This window comes from Mustela erminea, chromosome 7, assembly GCF_009829155.1.
Source record: "Mustela erminea isolate mMusErm1 chromosome 7, mMusErm1.Pri, whole genome shotgun sequence".
Taxonomy (NCBI): Eukaryota; Metazoa; Chordata; class Mammalia; order Carnivora; family Mustelidae; genus Mustela; species Mustela erminea.
The window spans coordinates 3,673,035-3,695,786 of record NC_045620.1 but is presented as its reverse complement, the minus strand read 5'-3'; the positions used below and the strand labels follow the sequence as shown (position 1 = coordinate 3,695,786).

The following is a 22,752-nucleotide window of genomic DNA, read 5'->3' as shown; positions in this document are numbered from 1 at the left end:
GTCATGAAGCGTCTCTTACAGTTCATTTCCCTCTCTTTTTTTCCCCTCCTTCTTTTCCCCCTTCCCATCTGTTTGTCTTGTTGCTTAAATTCCACATATGAGTGAACTCATATGTGATTTTCTTGCTCTGACTTATTTCACTTAGCATAATATATACTCTTGCTCCATCCCCATCATTGTAAGTGGCGAGATTTCATTCTTTTTGATGGCCAAGTAATAGTCTGCTATGTATATATGTACATACACACCCCACAACTTCTTTATCTGTTCTTCAGTTGATGGACATTTGGGTTCTCTCTCTTATTTGGCTATTGTAGATGCTGCTGCTGTAAACATCACGGTACTTGTGCCCCTTTGAATCTGTATTTTTGTATCCTTTGGGTAAGTACCCAAGAGTGCAATGGCTAGATCATAGGGTACTTCTGTATATAGCTTACACCAGAGGTGACCATATATATGTCTGCTGTACAGCAGTAGCTAACTTACATCAAATATATGTTTAGCTGTGACTGAAGTTTGCTACTGCTGTGTAACAGAAGACCCCAAATTCAGTGGCTCCTAGCAGTAAGTGTTTTAGTCTTGTCCGTGAGGTTTTGGGTTAACTGGGCATTCTGCTGACCTGATCCTGCCTGGTCCAGCCTTGCCAGATTCGCTCACATGTCTGTGGGGTGAGCTGGGGCAACAGCTGGGAGATTGGAGGGCTTCACTTGCATCCCTGAAAGTTGGTTGGGCTTCAGCCTGGGGAATGAGAGTGAAGAAAAGAATATGTCTCCCGACCTGCACTGATGTCCGAGAGAGTGAGAGTGAGAGAAATAGAGCGAGGAGATTCACACCAATCTCTGGGGGCCTAGGTTTAGGACTGCATATTATCTCTGTTGTAGACTACTGGCCAAGGAGAATCATGAGACCAGCCTAGATTTAAGGGTGAAGAAATTGACCCCACCTCTCATGAAAGGCCTTAAAAATCACATTGCAGAGGGTGTGGGCACAGGAAATGGTGAAGAATTAGGCTGGTTTTGTGTGTGTTGTGTTATCTGCCAACCCCACCTTCTATTTAGAGCACATGTAGCAATTTAGAACACAATTGTCAGGAGCTCTGGAAAAAAATGGTTCATTTTTTTCATACAACAAGTAGGCTAAGGACAGGAGGTCTGAGCTAGTCTAGCTGGCCGGGGAGCTGCCAGTGACTCAGGATCCTTCTGTTTTTCTGCCACCCTGTGCCTTTATTCTGTGGGTAGCGTGACCTCTGCAGTGCCCGCAGACCTTAAGACTGTGCTGCAGGCAGGGAAAGGGCCTAAAGCCCAAAGGGGAATGCCTCCGGAACGTTCTTGAGGGCTGCCAGCAGTGCTTACTTGTATCTCGTTGTCTACGGGTGTCTGGGTCACAAGGCCACCCGTGGCTACAAGGAGTCCAGGAAAAGAGTGTTGTAGAGGTGCCCCAAACAGCTTTGGGGTCCCGTGGGTAAGAGAGCATGGAGAATAATAGTGGAGAGACAGCCCGCAATGCCTGCCCGAGTGATACCAGCATCCCACCCTGAGGCAGTAATATAGTTTTTTTTTTTTTTAATTTAGTTTAAGTGGAAAAGGGTGTTAATTATACCTTTTTATGTAATTAATAGTATAGATGGGAGTCTGCAAACTTTTCTCTATAGAAGGCCAGGTAAGTTTATTTTTGTATTTTAAAAAAATTTTGCTAGCCATGCAGGCCCTGTTGCAACTGCACAACTCTGGCGTGATAGGACAGAAGGAGCCGTAGACACAAGATAGACGTGTGGGCATAACTGTGTTCCCATCACACTTTATTTATAAAAATAAGTGGTGGGCCAAATTGGCCTACAGGCTATAGTTTGCTCACCCCTGGTTCAGATAATTTGCAGATGTGGCAAAATGACGGAGGCTTAATACTTCCTGCAGTCAGCAGACATGGCAGATTCACCAACGTTGTATGTGGACAAAGTTTAGACCTTTGCACTGTAGTGTTTTTCATTACCATGGTATTAGCACAATAAAGCCTTAGCTTCTCTCACCACTACTGAAAGTAACAATGATTTTAAAAGATACATAGTTTATTTCTCCCAGAGACAACCATCTGTGTAGGTAGTCTGGTCTAGTCTGGTGGCTCCATGGTGCTGTGGAGACCCAGGTTCCTTCTGTCTTGTTGCTCTACTCTCCTTGCCATAGGTTTTCCTTCTGCTGTGGTATAGGATGGCTGCTCCAGCTCCTGCCATTAGGTCTGCATTCCAGCTAACAGAAAAGGGAAAAGAGAAAAGAGAAGGTATCTACCCCTCCCTTAAGGGCATGCCTTGCAAATTCTGTGGATCATGTCCTCTCATATCTCTTTGGCCAGAACTTAATTACCTGGTCATATTTGCAAGAAAAACTGAGAAATGTAGTTTTTAAGCAGAGCAACAGTGCACCTCACCTAGAAAGTAGGTTCTTGTTACTGAGAAAAGGGATCAGAAATAAGGAGGCATCTCACATGCTCTGCCCCATGAGCTAGAGATACAGACAGGCTGAACGTCCAAAACTCTTTTCCATGTAAAGAGAAGTTTCAGTTAACATTCATGCAGTAATGCCATTTTCCATGTTCTGTTTCCTTGGTTAGATTTCCCTCCGTACCCTGACCATGTGCCTCCCTAAGCAGGAGTAAAATCTTGTTCGTGATTGCATTCTCGATCACAGTAACAAGTCGAGTTAAAAGAAAAAAAATTACAGCTAGAACTTTGAAATGCTCGTTAGAGAAGAGCATGTTTTTGTCTGTTTATCTGCAGAAGGCGAGCGATCCCGCTCAAGAGTCTTGTTACTAAACAGCCATGTGCATGTTTACAAGCTTGGGGACGTGCCTTTCTTTCCTGAGCGTATACTTTCAGATGCTTCTGTTTCCAAACCTTTTTGCATGGTCTCCCCCCAGCCCCCGATCATAAAACAGGGAACACGTTTTCCTCCTTTGTCCCCAAGGTTCTAGGCACTGTACCCGATGGTGTCTGGTTTCCTCCCTGTCACTTCGATTCAGTCCTTGCTCTTTCCCACCGTCGCCCACTGAAGAAATCTCAAATTATATGGTGAGCGTCAGTAGCAGCTCACAGTAGTGGAAACACCTTGCTGTTACTGACACTGAACAAGGTGTGAGCCCGTCATCACTGCAGAAGCGCATCGCATCGTCTGTACATAGTCCCCTCTTCCTTCTCTGTGCCCCTTACCAACCGCCCAGGGTCTGCTCACGGGTACGCCCGTATACCCGCTCGAAGAAGGTTAATACCACGTGTCACTGGGAGGAGAGATGCTCAAGCTGGCTCATAACCCAGGATGCAGAACCTTCCCGCGTGGTGAGGCCCATTGTGGGAAAATGGCTGAAAAACACGGGCACCTTTCATTTTCTTCAAACTCCCTTCACACTTTGGACCTGTCACCTTCAAAATTCAGATTTAGCCGTTAAAGAGCACTACCCCTTTAAAGAAAAACCCTTGATGAATGCAAATTGACACTAAATGGAGTTTAAGAAAATGATCAGGGTTTTTAAATATGATTATAATCAGTGAGAATAGTAGAGCAGAGTCAAATCATTATTGATCTCACTTGTGGGGGTGGGAGGGAAGAACTGCTGTGAATTAATCAGACGAGATTTTCTGGAAAGCCTGTCCAACTGTGAGTCCTCCCTGGGGTCTGCGTCCACTGTAGGACCTCTCCCCCTCGCCGCAGGCTGCTAGACACCTCGTTAACCCTTGGTGAGCCTCCCGCAGGATCTGCGGTCACAACAGAGGGGGAAGTCTCTATGCAAATTTGTATTTGCGATCTCAAGGAATGAAGTGGAAAAGCAGGGTGTGGTTTGAGTTTGGAGTCAAGACTAGTTTTCACTCGGTGAGTTCATGTAACAGGTTGTTTATGGAGTACCTGTTATGTGTCACTCACAGTGTTTTAGGTGCTGGAAAAATCTACGATCAGGACCAGGTCCTGTCACTATGCCAGAGGGAGATGGGCCTAAGCCACAAAGCCATGAGTCAGATGGTACAAAAATGTCACAGAGGTGACGGTATTGGCAGCGCTAAGGCCGTAGCAGCCCCACACGTTTGAGGCACAACATCCCAGGCCTGAGCGTGGCGCATGTGCTATCGGCTCATTGAATTCTCTCCACCACCCTTGTAGGAAGGGCTAGAATCGGCCCATCACATAGTTGAGGACACTGAGGCACAGACCGGAGGTGGGAGCCAACGACTTTCTTCACAGCTCTGAGGTGCCAGGATCACTCACTGGCTGTCACCTCCTTCCTCCCTCGGCATGGGCAGTGGGTGTCTCAGTGAGCTGCCATGGGCCCAGGGTCTCCCCCGACATTTGCCTTTGAGCCCCTCAGCTGTGGTGGGGGACATGCATGTAGCAAGGACACGTTAACTCAGGGGGAGTCTGATGCACACTGGACAACAGGAGAGCCAAACAACCAAAACAAAAACCAAACCAAACCAAAAAACCACAAATCTGATCAGGAAACAGCCATGAAGGTAAATTCTACCAAAGCCAAGGCTTCAAAAACAATCCATTCAGAGGAAGAAGAGCACCCCCCTCCCCGCCTTGTCCCTACCCAGATCCCTCTGGTTCAGTAATCCCTGAAGTACCGTGTGGCCCTGCGGTTGGATGAGAGGTTTATTTATCAGACCTAAGCCACTCCTCTGCTTTATCCCAAAGACATGACAGGAATCAGGGTGATAGCTTGAGGGATTCTCCGAAGCCCCTTTCCAATGTTCCTGAGGATCCAAACTGACAACGATAGTCCTTGTGTGCCAGCTCTTGAGGAGTTAATCCCTCTCTCGGGAGGAGAGAGAGAGAGAGAGTGTGAGAGTGTGTGTGTGTGTATGCACGCGCATGCGTGCCCGCCCCTAAAGCCAACAGCCCCCCTTTTCCACTCCACTCCCACCTTCTGGGAAAGAATAGGAGAGAAAACAACCCAGATCACCATCCCGCCCTCGCGACCACCTCTGGTTGTGAACGGCTTTTCCCACTGCGGGCTGTCCAGTTCCTCCAGCTGGAGGGGGTGCTCGGGGTTCCTCGGGAGTTAGAGGGCACAGAGGTGTAGCTCCTCCAGCTGGCACACCTCACTTCCATGCACGTCAGGCCTTATGAGATTCCATTCTTCCCTCTTCTGCCCTCCAGGTGCTGTTCTGTGGGTTGCCAGTGCAACAGCTTCATGGTACTAAGAACAGCTTCATGGCAAGCTGTGAACGCCTCCTACCACAGCCCTCACAGTGTGTGACCCATGTGAGCACTCAGAGGGCCCCACACTGGGACCTGGGCTCTGTTGGGAGGCTTGAAAAGCTCAGTCCTTTGGAACAAGAGCCTGCGTTTTCCTTTCCATGAGGTCTGCAGATGAGGCTGTGTGTCTGGACAGCACAGTACCCGGAATTCTGCTGAGGAAGGTGGTTGGACAGGAGAATGGGGGCAAGGTGTATGTTTGCTTCAGGTCTCTTCCGGGAGGAAGGAGGCCCTCACGGTCACGTGTCAGAAGAGCCGCGTCAAGTTGTACAAGCCGTGGAGAGTAAGGGAGAGGATGTGGGCTTCCAGAGGCACCTCAGATTTTTGTCTAAGTCTTGAGACCTCTAGAGCAATGGAAGGGGAAGACCACTCCCTCCGCCACAGAGCTCTGGCCCCAGGAGACAGCACCTGGCACACTGGCCTTTCCTTTTTTCCCCAGTCAACCTTTTATTTTAGAATAGTTTCAGAGTTACAGAAAAGTTGTAAAGATCATTCAGAGAATGCCCATATAGCCTACCCCCAGTTCCCCATTTTTAACACCTTACATTAGTATGGCATGTTTGTTATAATTAGTGATATATTAGCTATGGGTAAAGAATTATTAACTAAGTTATATAGTTGATTCAGATTTCCCTACTTTTTTTTCTTGTGTTCTTTTTCCAGCCCAGGATCCCACCCAGGCACCACGTGGCTTTTATCATCATGTCTCCTTAGGCTCCCCTTGGCTGTAACAATGTCCCAGACCCTCCTTGAATTTGATGACCATGACAGTTTAGAGGAGGACTGGCTAGGTATATTGTCAGATGTCCCTCTGTTGGGGTTTGTGGTGTTTTCACCATGATTAGATTGGGGTGATAGTTTGGTGAGCAAGACTCCAGGGGTGAAGTGACCTTCTCGACCCATCGTATCAAGGGTGCATGCTCTTGGCATGACTCACCGCAGTTGATGTTGACCTTGACCAAGGGGCTGAGGTCTGTCAAGCTCTCCCCTGCAAGGTCACCTGGCTCCTATGCCCACCCTTAACTTTTTACCTGCAGGAAGTTGGCTTCCCTCTCCCATTCCCCCATTTTTCCATGGGTTTCCTTTGGTTGCAGACTCTGCCCTCTGCCCTCAAGAGTCTCCCCATTCCAGATTCTGTCTCCTATGATGCATGGTGTAATTAGGATTTCTGGAATAGGGATAACCCGGAGCTGCTCTGTGAGACGCAAGTTCACATAGTCTTTACCTGAACCCAGACATTATTGGAAAAGTAAATTACTTTTATTTTCCTTGAAAATATTGGATAGGAACTGCATTAGAATCCTCACTGAGAAAACATACGTAAGACCTATAGTCAGAGGAGAGAGATTAACTAGAAAATAACCATAAGGTACATTTCCACACTGAAACCTGATTTAAGTTTTACTATTTACCCTGTGCTATTTCATGGGCTCCCACTTCTGCTCTCTGAATTTATTAGCAGGTGGGCAGAGCATTCTCGGCTTCAGTGACCTTCTTGATCCTGGAGTGCGCACATCCGATTCTCTTCTGGGGAGCGTAAGGCGCGCAAGTAGAGTGATGTTCAGTGAGAAAAATGGATAGCCTTGGGTCCTCAGATATTGGGGAGAAATATTTCCAAGGTAAACAGACTAATAGTTTTTTTTTTTTTTAAAGATTTTTATTTATTTGACACACAGAGAAATCACAGGTAGGCAGAGAGGCAGGCAGAGAGAGAGGAAGAAGCAGGCTCCCCACTGAGCAGAGAGCCCGATGTGGGACTCGATCCCAGGACCTTGAGATCATGACCCGAGCCGAAGGCAGAGGATCAACTCACTGAGCCACCCAGGCGCCCCAGACTAATAGTTTTTAAAAACAGAATTTTTGATGGCTGTTTTTGCATAGTGAGGTTAAAAGTGCCTTGAACTGACGGGAAGGGAATGGGATCCTGATTTTCCAGCCTGGCTGTTGGTCAGTCCCGTACTTTTTGTCTGTGTGTTGTGGCCTTCCGGGTCTATTTGAAATCCTCGTAAATTCATTCCTCCTTCCAGGCCTGCCCAGATCCCTGCAGCGTCAGGAAGCTTTCATGAAGCAGCTCACTCCTTTCTCTGCTGTAACCATGTGATGAACCCCAAAGCGAACGCTTGGATCAGACATTCCAGTGGGTCCTTTTGCTTCCTTCTCCCTCCTCTGGCAGCTGTAGGAGGGAAACGAATACCCAGGTGTCTCTCTGGGGTGCTCGGTTTGTCCCTTCAGGGAGCCCTCCTTGAGGACAGAGTCCCTTCCTCTGGATGGGGCTTGTTTTCCTGTGAGCCTTTTGCCCTTGGGGAAAAAGATGTTCCTGACAGGAAAGACCTCCTGCTCTTTTCTGAAGTAGATGCCATTGGCTAGTTTACCACTAAGAGCCAAAGTTTGTACTGGCTTAAAAAGAAGAAAAAGAAGTTTGCTCTTTCTCTCTCCCCTTCCTCTGGGTTAAAGCTCTTGCTGGAGAAGTTACGAGCACAAGACTCTTGTCTCGAAAGTGTCGTCGTGCCTGCCAGTCCTGGGTACTGGCTGGGAACTCTAGAATGCCTTTCTGCCGAATGTGCCTTCCGGTGCCGTTACCTGCGTCATGCCATTTCTGCTCTGCTTGTCTTTCCCTCTGGCATTTGTTAGAGGCCAGCCATGGTCTGTCACCCAGAAAACCTGATAACCAACTCTACTCGATGGCTTTTCTAGTGAGTGTGGGTTAGGGGAACTTCTAGGGAGGAAAATGAATGGCTTGGGATCCTTGGATACACAGGAATGGGAGAAATCATGAGATTACAGAGACTAATAATTTTCCCAAATAGACTGAAGGTTGTTTTCTCGTGGTGGTGTGAAAAAATTCTGAAAATTGGGAGAAGGGCTGGGATGTTGGCTCTCTCCCCACGCCAGACCGGGCTTTGGCCTTTGCCTGTGGGCTTGGCTCCTGAGTGTTTCGGATGCATAAGCCGTTTCTCCATCAAGAGCCGTTGGGGCCGAGATGCCTGAATCAGTTGGTTAAGCATCTGCCTTCAGCTTAGATCATGATCCCTGGGTCTTGGGATCAACCTCCACATTGGGCTTCCTACTCAACGAGGAGTCTGCTTCTCCCTCTGCCTCTTACCCCCTCCCCACCCCCCACTCATGTGCATGTGCTGTCTCTCAAATAAATAAATAAATAAATAAATCTTAAAAGAGCGGTTGGTTGGGGCCATCGGACTGTCAGCATGTTTGTGGTGTGCCCTGTCACAAGATCTCTTGCTCGGTAATAATTGCTCGATCCAGAGCCTGCAGCCATCCCCGGAGTAACAGCGTGTGGTGCCTGGAGTTGCTCAGGGGAAGAGGCTCCATGTGGCTCGTGGCCAGAGTTGCCAAATGGAAATACAGAGCACCCAGTTAAAGTTACATTTCAGACAGTGAGTATATTTTTTCAGCATAAGTATGTCCCAAACATGGCATAAGACATACTTATGCTAAAAATGATCCTTTGCTGACCGGAGATTCAGATTTAAGTGGTCATCCCCATCTTATCTGGCAACGCTTCCCCGAGATCCTCAGAGCACTCTTTCTGGCGGAGGCCTCCCTGGGGGTCTCCATGTGATTCAAAATTTACCTTCAACTTTTCCTTCAAATCTGATTTCACTTCTGAATCGTCATCAGTTTGGAGGTTCCTGTCCTTCCTGCCCCATCTGCCTGGAAGCCTGGTGGCTGCGTTGATTTCGGGGTGGTGGAACTCTTACTGGAGTTCCTCGTCAGAGGAGTGGGAGGCCGGCTCCATCCTGGCCTTCCGGACCCTCTGGAGCCTTCTGTCGTCAGTCATTTTGATCCTTCTAGGTCTCTTCGCTTCTCTGAATGTCTGTCGCGCTCGCTTCTGGGTCCTTGGCTCAAATATACAGGCTTTCCTCCTCCTCCTCAGGGTCCGAGGCCTCCCAGCTGCGTACCCCAACCAGAGGACAGATAGGAGGACAGTGACGGGCCTTCCCCATTACTTTGCCACCTTCACTTCCTTTTTTGCAAAGCTAAATCATGGAAGGAAAGGGGTTAATTTTCTCTTCTCTTTGAAATTCGTGAGGCAGAAAGCATCAAAGCTGCGCTCAGAAGGTGTACTGGGAAGCCCTAGGAATAGGTGGCAGCGGACTCCGAGCTTGTGTACGGGGTAACATTTCTACAGTAGAACCTATTTTAAATTTGATTATCTACCTCATGCTATTTCACCTCTTCTTGTCCTCTCCCCCTTGAATTTATTAGAGGCTGGGTATGGATTTCTCTCCCTGAGAGAACTTTCATAATAATGAAGAGTACTTGGCAACCGCTCACGGTGAATACAAGATTGGAGGGTATTTTGCAAGGAAAATGGATAGCCTTGTTTTCCTCTGTATGAGAGAAATATTTGAGGTGAAAATAGACTAATAATTTCTCGAGATAGAAGTTGCGAAGGCTGCTCTTGCCCAGAGAAGTCGGCAACTCCTTGAAGTGATAGGATGCGCGTGGAACATCATAATCCACGCGTCTCTTTCTCCCTGGCAGGCTGCCATGGGCTCTCTGTCTCTGCATACCGGCGTCCTTTGGGGCTGGAGCCCACTTGCCATTTGTCTTCTGCCTTCTTCTCACTGACTTTTTTCAATTTTCATGAGGGGCCTGAGTGAGCAAATCTACCAGAACCCGCTCCTGGTGCTTCTAGCCTGCATTCTTTGATGGATGTTCATGCAATTTTCTCATTATTTTCCTGTCAGCATTCACAGAAACAGTGTAAACTACTTTATTTCAAAATCATTATGTTAGTTTACTCCATGATAATTTAGGCTGTGTATTCTTTCTCTGATTTGAATTTAGTAATAACATATTTTTAAAGACAAGTCAAGAGGATTTCTTGAATGATTGTTCAGTGACAATACCACCCCCCCACACACACACCCAAGGCTACTTTCCTCGGACCCTCGTTTTCCATGCTTAATTGAATTTTCATTTCATTCTGTGCACATTCTAAACAGACCCTGTGCCTTCTATGTGGAGAAGATTCTGGAGAGCGAATCTTACCAATCTTAGCTGTCTTTACTTCAGGAAAAGGAGCAGGTGGACAGCTATATGGTGAGGGGTGCCAATGCCCCCACCCTGTGCCTGCCCAGGGCCACTGCCGGGGAGCATTCTGGGAGCTGCTCCGAGGCAGAAGCTCCCCCCGATTGTCCCCTCTCCCTCTAGCGGCTTCAAGTGTTTTACATTCCATTCTTGCCGCACCCCCTCAGCTCCTTTTGGCCATCGCGCAGAACTGTGTATCCGCCTCAAGATTCAGCTCCCACTCCACTCTCCACCCCTTCTCCGGGTGGAATTTCTGGGTGCACGATGTTGTTTACAGTCTCTTCCAGACAAAAGTTGAAGGGCACCTCCCATTTTCTCTCAGACCATGGGTTTCCTTCCCTTATTTTGCTTTAGAACTGCAAAACAGACGTACAGTTTTTTAGGAGGGGGGACGGTGGAGTAGAAGTCTTCAGGAAGGGTGTAAAGTTTTTTAAAATGCCTCAAAGTTTGGACTTTCTAGATGGTTCCACTATATCAATGTCTATTTAAAAAAGAAATCTGGAAATTTGATTTCTTGATTAGTTGGGATTAAAAATGATTTCTGGGGCAGTATTCTCTCTTGTGTATTCTCTTTCTTTCCTTCCTGTTGCATTGGTGGTCTTACCCCTATTTCCAGGTAGGCTTTTGGTTGCACACGTACCTGAGCTTTTGTTAAGTTCAGAGGAGGCCAGAGGCGCTATTCTGAACGTGGGAGAGAATTTCTGAAGTTAAAAAAAAAAAAAAGTTTGGTACTTCAAGTTTCACATCATAAAAGGGAGGATTTCTAAAACTGGTGTGAGGACAAAAGAGTGACTTCATAGAGTCCTGTGAGAATTTGGCCCCTGTCTTCCTATTGTTGCTTTCTGCTTTGTTGCTCGTGTCTCAGCTTCTGAGGCACAGGGAACCTGTGAGTCCCAAGTGTCCATGGTCTTCCCAAGCAGGGCACAGGTGACTTTTTTTTTTTTTTTTAAAGATTTTATTTATTTGACAGAGATCACAAGTAGGCAGAGAGGCAGGCAGAGAGAGAGGAGGAAGCAGGCTCCCCGCTGAGCAGAGAGCCCAATATGGGCAGGCGAGAATTCTACCACTGAACCACCAATGCGAGAGCCCAATATGGGGCTCGATCCCAGGACCCTGGGATCATGACCCGAGCCGAAGGCAGAGGCTTTAACCCATTGAGCCACCCAGGCGCCCCAACTCTTGAAATATCATTACCCACTGGGGTCTGAAAGAACTTGGGACCATCCCCCTGTATTTTCATGTCAGGATCCATAGAAACTATGCCGAGGCTTTTGCTCCCAAACCACTGCTCGCCGTGTTGCTGAAGGGTTGCAGGGACAGGAGTTCTGTTTCTCTCAAGTCTTGAGAAAAGATGAAGCCGAGTTGCAAGTATTTCAATGACTGGCATAGTTGACCCAGCCGGGGTTCTGCCATTATTAAGAAAACCACACATTCTTGAGTGAACGTTGGTATGAAAGTTTTTCAAGAGCAGGGGTCACCTCTCTTCTTTCCCTTTATCCCGGTCCCCTTGCTCTCAGATAGTATGTGAGAAATGCTATTGAATTCTGTCCGTGTACAGGACTTCACATTACTGGAATATTTTAAACAGACTCTTCCACTAATGTTGTTTAGAAAAAGTATCTGAGTGGAGAGGGTTTCCAGCTTTCCAAACACTTGCCTTTCCTCAAGAAAGCAAAGAGCACCGCACCGGCAGGTGTTCTGAAGTAAGAAATGACCTTTGTGCCACACAAGGTAGCGTACCCAAACATGCCATGGAAACAGAAGAGTGTTCCCTCCTCCTCTTTCCCTGGTTTTGTCATCAAATTTGGTTTTATTAGTCTACAATTTAGAATTGAGGGACGAGCTAGATTCTCCGTGACCATTTATCTTTCCACAGAGACTGGGCTGGGAATGTTTTCTTTCCTAAGGTATATTGGAAAACCAGAATTGATGACGCCAACTCCAATATTTTCTTTCTTGTCTTTGTTTCTAGTTTGAAATTAGTCCATTTTTCCCCTTTATCAGGATTAATGAAGTAGAAAAGGAAAGATCTTTCTTCCCAGCTATTATCCTTGAAATGGATCAATTTCTTCTTTTTAAGGATGCAAATCTTGAGGAAAAATGAGCTCTCTCAAATACCTCAATTATATTTTGAGAAATGGACTATCTTTCATAGACTCATTTAGTAATGAGTAACATTGAAAATAATAATTCAAAGAGTAGATACTCTTAATTTCAGTCTTGGCATTATAGATTTCAAATGGTATTTCCAGTAATTGTATTTTTTGCCTCTTCACCTCATTGTCTGCATTTGCTCTGTAAATTTTAAGTACGTGATTTTGGTCTGGGTATAAACTTCTAACTTAAGAATTGATTTTAAACATGACTTTCCACTAAACATCTTTTAGGGAAAGAAAAACTCTCCAAGAGGAAAATCTGAAATTGATTGCCCTTTATCAAAGAAACGAAAAAGAAATGAGTACTACTAGGAAAAGTAGTTTCTGAAATAAAATATATGATTACTTGGAAGAGACAAACTTTCAGAAAATTGCATTAGGAGAGGGAAATACCCAGGCATGTGGTGAGGTTTTCAGTAAATGTATTTTCCTGTCCCTCTGATGGGTCCTTCAGCCATGTTCTCTCTGAAGAACCAGGCTGAGCCTTCTTCATCATGTTGGCTCCTTGGATGGTTTTGTGAGGTGACATTTTAGTGGGTCTGTAGGCTGGTTGCTCCTGAGTCTCAAGCGAGACTAGATGTCCTTGTGGTATGATTCATAACTCATGTTCTTTGTGGTATTTATCACAATACCAGTCATTGTGTAATTATGTCCTAATTTTCTTCTCTTCAGCTACATGCATGCTGCATCAACTAGGTAGAATTGAGCTACTTCAGTCATTGACCATAAACCTGTATTTAATTCCAGGGTGAGGGAGCCACTCTATTCTTTCTCTTTGTCTCATTTACTTTCTTTCTCACTGGAATCTCTTCCTTTGAATTATGCACATAACTAAACTTTTAAGTGACTGAAATATTTTAACTAGATTTTTTTTTTTCCCCCACGAATATAGTTTAGGGAAGATGCTTCTGAGGCTAACGTTATCAAAGCAGCTGTCTTTCATTGAAAAAACAGAAAAGGTAAAGAGAACTTCTCTGACAGGTACTTTCTGAGATAAAAGGTTTACCTAATTGTGTTGAAGAGGTAGAATAGCTAAATATTATGTGAGCATAGTGATGTAATTCTCTGAAATTAAGTATTTTCATTTTTTTTCCTTTTTAGCCTTTAAACTTCTATTAGTCTGCCATGAGTGGAATGGGGGTGGTAGGGCTCCCTTGGTGTTGGTCGTGCCCTGCTCCCTCTGTCACAAATCACCTCCAAGTGTTTTCCTAAGAGAAACACGAATGGCAGCCTGAGCTCCAGGGTTCCAAATCCACGAACTCCCTCCCTGCCTCTCTGACGAGAGCTAATGGCTCTGTACCATTATTTTTCCTGTCAGAATTAATGGGGAGATATTCTTTTCCTAAAGCCATTAGTTAAGTAATATTGCTTACAGAATTGCTGAAACAGGATAACACCTCCTTCTCCAGGGTGTAAATCTTAAGAAATGATGAGACAATTGCTTAAACACATCAATTATATTCTAAAGCCTGAACTTTTTTTCTCTACAGTTTCATTTAGAGTTAAGAAACTTTGAAAGTAATGGTCCATAAAGTGGATTCTCTTGACTCAATTTTGGCACTAAATAATTCAAATAATATTAGCTATTTTTTGTTCTCCATTTAGTTTTCTTTCTTCCCCACAGTTTGTCCTCTCTTCATTTTAGAGCGTTCTCTTATTGTCTGAGTGCGATTAAAGTTTCAACCTACCAAAAGATTTTAAGCATACTTTTTCCACTAAATGTGTTTTTTTTGGGAGAAAATGGTAAGTGAAGTGTTCTCAAACTGATTGCCTTTCATCAGAGAAAGAGAAGAGAAATTCGAACCATAGAGAAAAGTGGTTTCTGAAAAAAAGAGATTGAAAAATGATTACTCAGAAGAGGCGAAATCTCAAAAAAAAAAAAAATTAGGGTAGTTCAAAAATGCTCCAGATTTGGTTAGATATGGAAAAATGTATTTTTCTCTTCTTTGGTGAGTCTCCCCTGCTCTCTGCCCGAGAAGCAGAACTTCATGACACACCAGAGTGTGAGTCTTTGGATCCCTCTGTCAGCAGGTGTTTTGCGTTCTGACTGAATTGGCCTGAGCCGTAGCTTTGCACAAACATGCCGGGCACACCCCGGGGGCTTTTCCTTATTCCGTTCAGTGTGAATTTTAGGGCCAGTGCCTATTATTTTTCTTTCAAATGAAGAAAGCAATACCATGCTTGTTGCAGCAAAGAAAGCAGTATCGGCATATCTGAGGAGAGCTTGATGGTCCCCAGGCTAGGGCCCTCTGCAGCTGCCAGGGTTCCGCTCATGTTCTCGCACACCTTCCTCTGCGTGCAGAAAACTCAGAACAGACACTTCGGGCCCCTTTTTCACAACTAGAGCCATCCCATCTGTAGAAGTGTGCGACTCTTCTTCGTCCGTCTTGTATAAAATTCTGGGCCTAGGTTAGAGATTGATTGATCATTTTAATCATGGCATAAAAATCCCTTGACATAGCTGTACCACAGTTTTTTAATTCAACCCTGCCCTTTTCCATGGGTGTTTTGGTCGGTTGCTGTTGTTTTGCTACCACAACTATTGCTGCAGGAAATGTTTTGGCTCCGTTTGGTAGTTTCTCGTTATGTACTTCCCTGCGTAAGGTACTCCCAAAGTACTTCTCCAAGACCATGTTTACTCCTCCGTAGTTTTCAGCAGCATTTGTAAAAAAAATTTTTTTTTTTTATAAACATATAATGTATTTTTAGCCCTAGGGGTACAGGTCTGTGAATCGCCAGGTTTACACACTTCACAGCACTCACCACAGTGCACTCAGCAGCATTTTTTAAAAGAAACTTTGCTCCCGTTAAGCATGAGGCCCGGGTGAGGCGTACAGGCTCTCCACTGCTGTCGGCGCCCCAGAGCTTTGTGACTGGCGAGCGCCCCAGACTGACCCTCCTTGGCCGAATTCGGACCGTGGGCACATTGGTTAGCACAGCGTTGCTGTGTGAAAATTCATCATCGGTGCTGACAAACACATGGAATCCAGTGTTTTGGTTTCTCTTGGAAAATGGACAGATGTGGCGAACTGGTCCTTGCCAGTGGCAGTTGGTGGCCCTGGGGGTCTCCTGTGGCCTCGAGCCTGGGCATGCCTTCCCTTCACCACAGTCCCTAGCCCCAGGCAGCCTCCCTCATTTATGTTCTTTGCCTGAGCCCTACAGCGTTTGAGTTGGTGACTTGGTTTCAGGCGGGCCGTCTGTTCTGCGACTCAGCAGCTGGGGGTCGGGCCCCGTCCTGGCCACTGGCTCCCTGGCTGCCTCCTCCTCGTATGACATGCCAGGGGCCTGCCCCGCTCGAGTCAGGATGACCATGGGAAGTCTCGACACATCACCCCCGGTTAAGAACCACTGCTGCAGACGGATCACAAAACCCTTGTCCTCGGCCGGGTTTGAGGTAAAGTCATCTTCATTATGTCCCGATTCCGTGGGCCTGGGTTTCACTTTATGAAGACGCGTTGAATTCCGTGCACGGTTGAGCTCTAAAACCCCTGAGATGTTTCAAACCAGCCCCATGCACTGAGTTGGGAGAAAATACCCGAGAGGAGAAAGTGATCAGAACGCATCCCTTTCACCTCAGGAACGGAAATGTGGAGACGCCGCCATTACAGGTGGTTTCGGAAGTAAAAGCTTTACCTAATTACACATACATAGAAGGTACAATTTCTAACTAGTGTATGAAGAGGCTGAATAAGTCCCTGGAATAAAGGTGGCTTCTGCCTTTGTTCACCGGTCGCTTGGCGGTGCTTTCCTTTTGTGAGTTCATGGTGGCAGCTCGGGAGCTAACCGGGTGCCCCCTGGAATGTGGTCCGAGTGTCAGGAAGACACAGGAGGGTTTGGAGAGGGGTCTCTGCAGTGCCCTACTCCCCCGGTGCCTTCGCTCTCCCTCTCTGACAGGGGGTAATGACTTCTCCACGTCTTCTCTGATTAGAATTAATAGAGAAGTATTAATTCTTTCCCGAAAGCTATTAGTTAAGTCTTAGTGCTCCGAAATTGCTGAAACAGAATAATTCCTTCTTCATTCTAGGGTGTAAATCTTGAGAAAAGATGAGAGGATGTTGCGGGTGTATCAGTTATGTCCTAGGGAAGAGGCTCGCGTAGACGGTTCTCATTTAGCAACAGGAAAATTCTGGAATAACGATACATGAAGTAGATCGGCGAGGTGCAGCCTTGGCATTTATAATGTTCCAAATGGCATTTCTTTTATGATCTTTTTTCCTTATGTGATTCTTTAATCCTATTTTTGCTGTGTGCCTTAAAGTCACACTCCTGTCTGGACATGATAAAACTTACAACTGAAAGGAAGTTTTTTTTTTTTTTTTTTAAAGATTTTATTTATTTATTCATGAGAGACAGAGAGGCAGAGGGAGAAGCAGCCTCACTGCTGAGCAGGAAGCCTGATGTGGGACCCGATCCCAGGACCCCAGGATCATGACCTGAGCCAAACGTAGACACTTAACTGTGAGCCACCCAGACGCCCTGTGAAAGCAAGATTTTAAACCACCCTTTGCACTAAACACCATTTAGATGAAGAGTTTCCAGGTGAGAAGGATTCTTGTCCTGACTGATTGCCTTTCATCAAATATATGGACAAGAGGGCGCCTGGGTGGCTCAGTTGGTTACGTGTCCGACTCTTGATTTCAGCTCAGGTCATGGTCGCAGGGTCCTTGTGTTGAGCCCTACGTTGGGTTCTGTGCTGGGTGTGGAGTCTGCTTAAAGTTCATCCCTCCCTCTCCTTCTGCCCCTCTACCCTCCCCCCACGAAAAAAAATAGATGAAAACTGTAAGGAAATGCAGTTTCCGAAGTAAAAGATTCGTTTGTGATTACTTAGAGGCAAACTCTCACGAGACTGCATTAGGGTGGCACAGAGACACTGAGACTGTCCCCGATGAAAGTGTCCTTGTGGTCCTCCCTCCCATGGCCCTGGTCTGTGGAACTCGGGTCTCAGGCTGCCTCCTGCTGGCTCATGATCACCTTCTGATTAGGACCGACATCCCCCAGGTTCTCCCTGAGAAGAGGAAGTCCTGTCTTCCGTCACCCTTCCACAGAGTCCCTACCGATGAAGCTTGCAGTATGATTGAGGAAGCGGATGAATCTACTTGCAAAAATATTTTAGTACAATGTCTGGCATGAAACAGAGCCTAAAAATTTTTGGCTGAATAATAACATGAATGAATGCTGAGACTTGGTGAAGAGAGAAGCAGCCTGCACAGGTGCAGCGTCCACACATTCTTGCAGTGTGTAGGCTTCCGCTGTCCTCTAGAGGTCTAGGTGGGGTCAGGGCCCCATTTTCACCATCTCATGGCTCCTTCCACTTTTCCCTTCAGGGTGTTTACCATGTTTGCTTGGTGCATTTTCTGCGTCCTACTGTGGTGGCTGCATCTCTCCCCCGTTAGACGGTAATTTGCATGAGGGTGTCTGCCTTGACTGCCACTGAATGCATTGCCTGTGCTCGGCGTGGTTCTGGACACGAGTATTGGCTGGACTCTGTGCTCGGTAAACCTGGGCTCACTGGATAGTTAGGCTTACAGATATGGGTTTGTGTATGGGCCCAACAAATAGGGACTCAGAAAAATGGGTTCAGTGAACATCTGAATAAGTGAGCAAACATCTGCCAATATACTGGCAGAACTTGAAAAGTTCTGCCTGGCCTTTCTTAAGTCACTGCACATTTTTCTCACCAACACACTGTGCGTCCTTCTGTGATAGCGATGCTCTTAAACAGTTCAATCTCAGATCAGTTCATAGTCATGGAGATCACGCCTGCTTAGAAGCCCAACACAGTGGACTCATTTTACCCCTTCCTCATACACAATTCAGAGTCTGCTCTCCAGATTAATGGAGTTTTTGGTGTATTGGGGCAACCGAAGGAGATGTATCCGTTTACTTGCATTATCATTGATAATGATATTTGAGTAATATGTTTATTAGCATTTCCATAAAGCCCAGGGATTGAGACAGTGGGAGGAGGCTTGGCTCTGAAGAGGTCGATAGTTCTGTGAGTTTCATCAGCCTGCTTCACTCCATTTTCTCTCTAATTATTTTACAGTTTCTGGTAGCCTTTTCAAGATGGCTAAATTTAAATTTGCTACAACGTTTTAAGCAGTCTCTTCCTCTCAACGTGGCTTGGCAATTATTTCTGAGGGAAATGATTAAAAGCACAGCCTCTCATCAGGGGGAGAACAGAACGGCACGCGGAGCTCAGATGACAGGTGCTTTCTTAAGAAGATTCACGTAATTGTGTGAGAGCGGTTAAATTTCTGAAGACTGTGTGAAGAAGGCAGACTCCGTCATTTCTGAAGATGTAGGAAGTGATTCACGGAGTGATGCTGTGCCCCAAACAGGACCACATTCTGTGCTTTACCATTTGGCCAGGGCGCCACTTAACTTTTTGAAAAGGGCCATTCATTTAAAAGTGAGTTAGCATCCTTCTTCAATAATCCAAATTAGTTTAACACACTTCAGTGACATTATTTGGGCATTTTTCACTATTATTAAAGATAACTCACTTTTCTCTGTAGACTGTAGGTCAAAAGCAAATTAAATCAATGGATTTTCTCCCTTCACGCTCTCAGATGAGTCAGAAAGTATTGGTCAAATGTGCACATGGCCTTTCCGTTAAGCTTCAAAACCCAAACAGCCTGCTGAGAAGACATTTGGCCAATCTGATTATTTTCTCTATACTAATTGGTTTTCCTTCTTCACTGAATTGAATGAATTGCCTGGTTGTTTTGTCACTGTGGGGACCCAGCTTAATCCACTTAGACTGAGGTGCTTGCGTTTGTTGAGCAGGGGGGCTGGAGAAACGTTTATCATCGTTATTATCTTTTGGTGATTTTTCATGGGGGGAGTGAAAATATAGCTGGAATCCACGTGTTTTCTCCATTTCAACATCCACTGCCTTTGCTAACTGTGTCATCTGGCCACTGGACTGCCCTGGGAAGCCCCGGTGGCTGGGCAGCAGGCGAGTATGCATCTTGAGAAGATGGGGACCCCCCCACTGGAAACTGGTTTCTTCACAGTGACTGCGAGATAAGTCTAAGCCCCTTTCCACAGCTGCCCGCATCCAACAGCGTCTGGGTCCCTCCTGGCTGCCCCACCTTCGTCTTGTCTCCTGTCGCTCCTGCTCACTGCCCTCCTCACGATGGCCTCCCACTGGTTCCCCACCCCAGGCTCCTTCCCGCCTCAGGGTCTCTGCGTTTGTTCCTCTGTCACCTGGAATGGCCAGCCTGGGCTGGTTCTTTCTCACCTAGAAGTTTCATTCCAGATACTGGTTTTTCAGAGATACCTTCTTCGGTCATGGGCAGTAGTGACCCGCCTACCACTCCTGTCCTGCGCCCCCCACTGACTGCAGCTCTCGGTGAGAGCCCTGCTGTGGTAATGGGGATGTGCTCCCCTCCCTGTTCACCATCGGTCTCCTTCAGAGCCCCCCTGCGATCGCCCCGCCGTGTGCTCGTCTCCTCCTCCACCCCTGGCACGACTGGAAATGATATGATCTGTTGACCGGCCTTCGTCTGTCTTCCCCACTGAAGCAGAGGCTCTCGAGGGCCGGGACTCCTACACCCTGTTCTCCAGTGCTTCGGGGCCGAGCAGCATGGCGCCTGCTTCCTTGAACAGGTCCAAGACATGTTTGATGAGCGGATGAACGGAATACCAAGAGTCGGGGTCTATGTTGATGCGCAGGTGCTCAAGTGAAAATTGTATTAAAGGAAAAATGACTACTTCCTTCCCCAAACCGTTGCACTTTCCTATAGATTTTCAGACTTGATTTGTTCAGGATTAATGCACTTGCTAATCTGGTAACCTACCCCTCGAGATATAGGAAGTAGGTCTTACTTTCCAGGCAGAAGATTGGAGGACTCCTCACACAGAAGCCATCCAGTCCTTGTGGAAGGCCCAGAGAATTATTTCAGGGCTTCCCAATGAAATGTGGCAAGCAGGTTGCCCGCCGCAGGGTGGCCCCAGTGGACCAAGTGCCCCTGTAAAGAGCTCACAGTCTGTTTTGCAGTGCCTGTTTGCTAGATGTGGGTGGAAATTTGAGATTGCTTGATGGATACCTCAAGGCAGGCTTTACTCTGAAAGGTAAAGGTGAAAACAAATGAGAACAAAAGGAACTTCGAAGACAGACCATGTAGGGAGAGGCAAACTTCAGCCAGAACTTCAGCCAAACTTCAGCAGTGGCAACAAAGCATTATCAATATTGCCAGAGACAGAATGGAAGATACTAGAGCCATGAGGTAACAACAGGGTGCTCTAAGGAAGGAAATAATAATAGGCTCTTAGAAATTAAAAAACCTAATAGCAGAAATAGGAAATGAAGAGTTGGAATAGAAAATTCCAGAAGTAAAATAAAAAGACAAGTAGGATATAAGAGAGAAAAGACAAGAAAAAGAGGATTAGACAAGGAAGCCCAGTAACTTACCAAGAGCGGTTCTAGAAAGAGAGGAAAGAGAAAACAGGAGAATAAATATCAAAGAAACAGCACCATGTTTTCCCAAAACTGAAGGACATGATTCAGTTTGAAAGGGCACACTGAATGCCCAGACAATGAATGAAAATAGACGCAGGACCATGGAGACACTGAACAAAGAAGAGTCTAGGAGTTTCCAGAGAGACAAAACACAAAAAGGTTTTGCCCAAAGGTTCGTGAATCATAAATCATGTTGGCTCCAGACTTCTTAACAACTAGAACTCAACAGAATGGTGTCTTTGGTTCTGAAAGCAAATGAATTCTAATTCAGAATGTTATACCCCAACAAGTGGCAGACTGAAGCCTGAACAATTGTATTTCATGCACCCTTTCTCACGAAGCCGCAGGAAGCTTTGCATTAGGAAAGCAAGGAAACAAGTGGGGGGCTCCAGGAGCCAAGTAGGTGAGGAGAAGCGCCACAATGGGGTGAAGGAGATCTGGGGGCACAGCCACACAGTCGGCCCAGGGAGCAGTGGGCCTCTGCAGGCAGGTCAGAGAATTTGAAGAGATGTTTCTAATGAAAAGAGATTTTTTCATTTCTAAGGAAATGAAAGAAAACCTCAGACAATTGCGAAAGAGGCGGGAGGATGGTTTTAGTAGTAGACCTATGGACAACCAAGCAAAATTTAAAAACAAGGTAGCTGTTCACTTGAGGAGAAACAGTGTTGGCCAGAAAGACCGTGTAGTCACGCCACATTACATGGCTCAGCAGTGAGAGACATGGTCCTGACATGTAAACACTGAATATTCTCCTAAACGACATTATGACATCATAGTTATGTAACTGTGATAGGAGATGGAGTGGGCAGTGTGCATACGTGGCAGGTCGTGGTGGGGGAATGAAGGTTCTGGATCCAGGAGTGCTGGAGAAAGAGGTGAACGCTTGCCTTCCCTCATGGGAAGCCATAGACTCTCCTCCAAACTGAAAAAAAGTAACCAAGAAGTACTGCAGTAAGCATATTATTAAAGTGAAGTAGGTAAATACCAAAAGAATCCAAAGTGGGTAAGGGTGAGTGGGTGGGCAAGCACTGTTATTTTTCTTAATAAGTAGAAGTATTGGACTTTTTGAAAGTCTGTGCATATGTAACTTTAATCAAAAGGAAAGCAAATTTGAAAGGGGATCTAATGCTTTTCTCTGGTGGTGCAGCCATTCTAGAATATTTTCTGATCTCATCTCATGATGGAATCCATCCTTTCTGCAATTCCGTGGTCCTTCTGACCCGTATCCCAGGCCCCTGTGACAGAAGGAGAGTGCGTGCAGGGGAGACAGGAGGGGAAGCAGCTGCTCCCTGTAGAGGATGCTGCTGTGTGGCAGATGCTGTCAAGGTCTCCTCTTCGGAGCCCTCTGCCCACCCAGGTCACAGTAACTGCCACCAAACAACAGCAACACCAAAACCCACCTGGCTTCCTGCTGCCCCATGCTCCAGTGGAGACAAAATCCCATTTCCATGGAGACGGAAATTTCCACCCTCCATCCTGGTTGCGTGACCAGAGAATTCCCGCCAACCTGAAATGAACCTAACCTGGCCTAAACGTGGCCAGGAAGATAGTGCTGCTGAAAAACATTCTGGTGACCTTTTTTTTTTTTTTTTTTTTTTTTTGAAATGTATGTGATTTAGGGATTTTTCTGCCTTGGGAATTGGTTTTACCATTTCTTAGCCAAAGTGGAAACGTTTCATTAGGCTGTGTGAAGTGGTTCAAAGTAAGCTGTGTTCCCGCGCACATTGTGGGGGACTCTGGTAAACGAGCCCCGAGCTGCGCAGGAAGCCAGAGTCCTAAGGAACCCCTGTTTGCTGATGTTATCAGTTTCGGTGTGTGTAAGTATGCCTCCCCA

At 46.2% G+C, this 22,752-nt stretch overlaps 1 protein-coding gene across 9 annotated transcripts in view; it reads left to right on the top strand.

The window, feature by feature from the left end:
• The window catches only part of ZNF831 (zinc finger protein 831), a 93,510-nt gene that overhangs the window by 64,798 nt on the left and 5,960 nt on the right, over positions 1–22,752 (top strand). For 6 of the 9 annotated variants that reach the window (XR_004287385.1, XR_004287384.1, XR_004287383.1 and 3 more), the window contains one exon: positions 17,776–17,847. The exons of 1 other annotated variant lie outside the window; for it this stretch is intronic. Coding sequence is in view for 3 of the 8 variants with exons in the window: in XM_032350188.1 (XP_032206079.1) it covers positions 17,776–17,847 (72 nt within the window). In the remaining 5 variants the exon portion in view is untranslated. Of the gene's footprint in view, positions 1–17,775; positions 17,848–18,497; positions 21,892–22,752 lie in introns of all 9 variants that reach the window. 2 more of the 9 variants (XR_004287386.1, XR_004287387.1) reach the window with 2 other exon arrangements.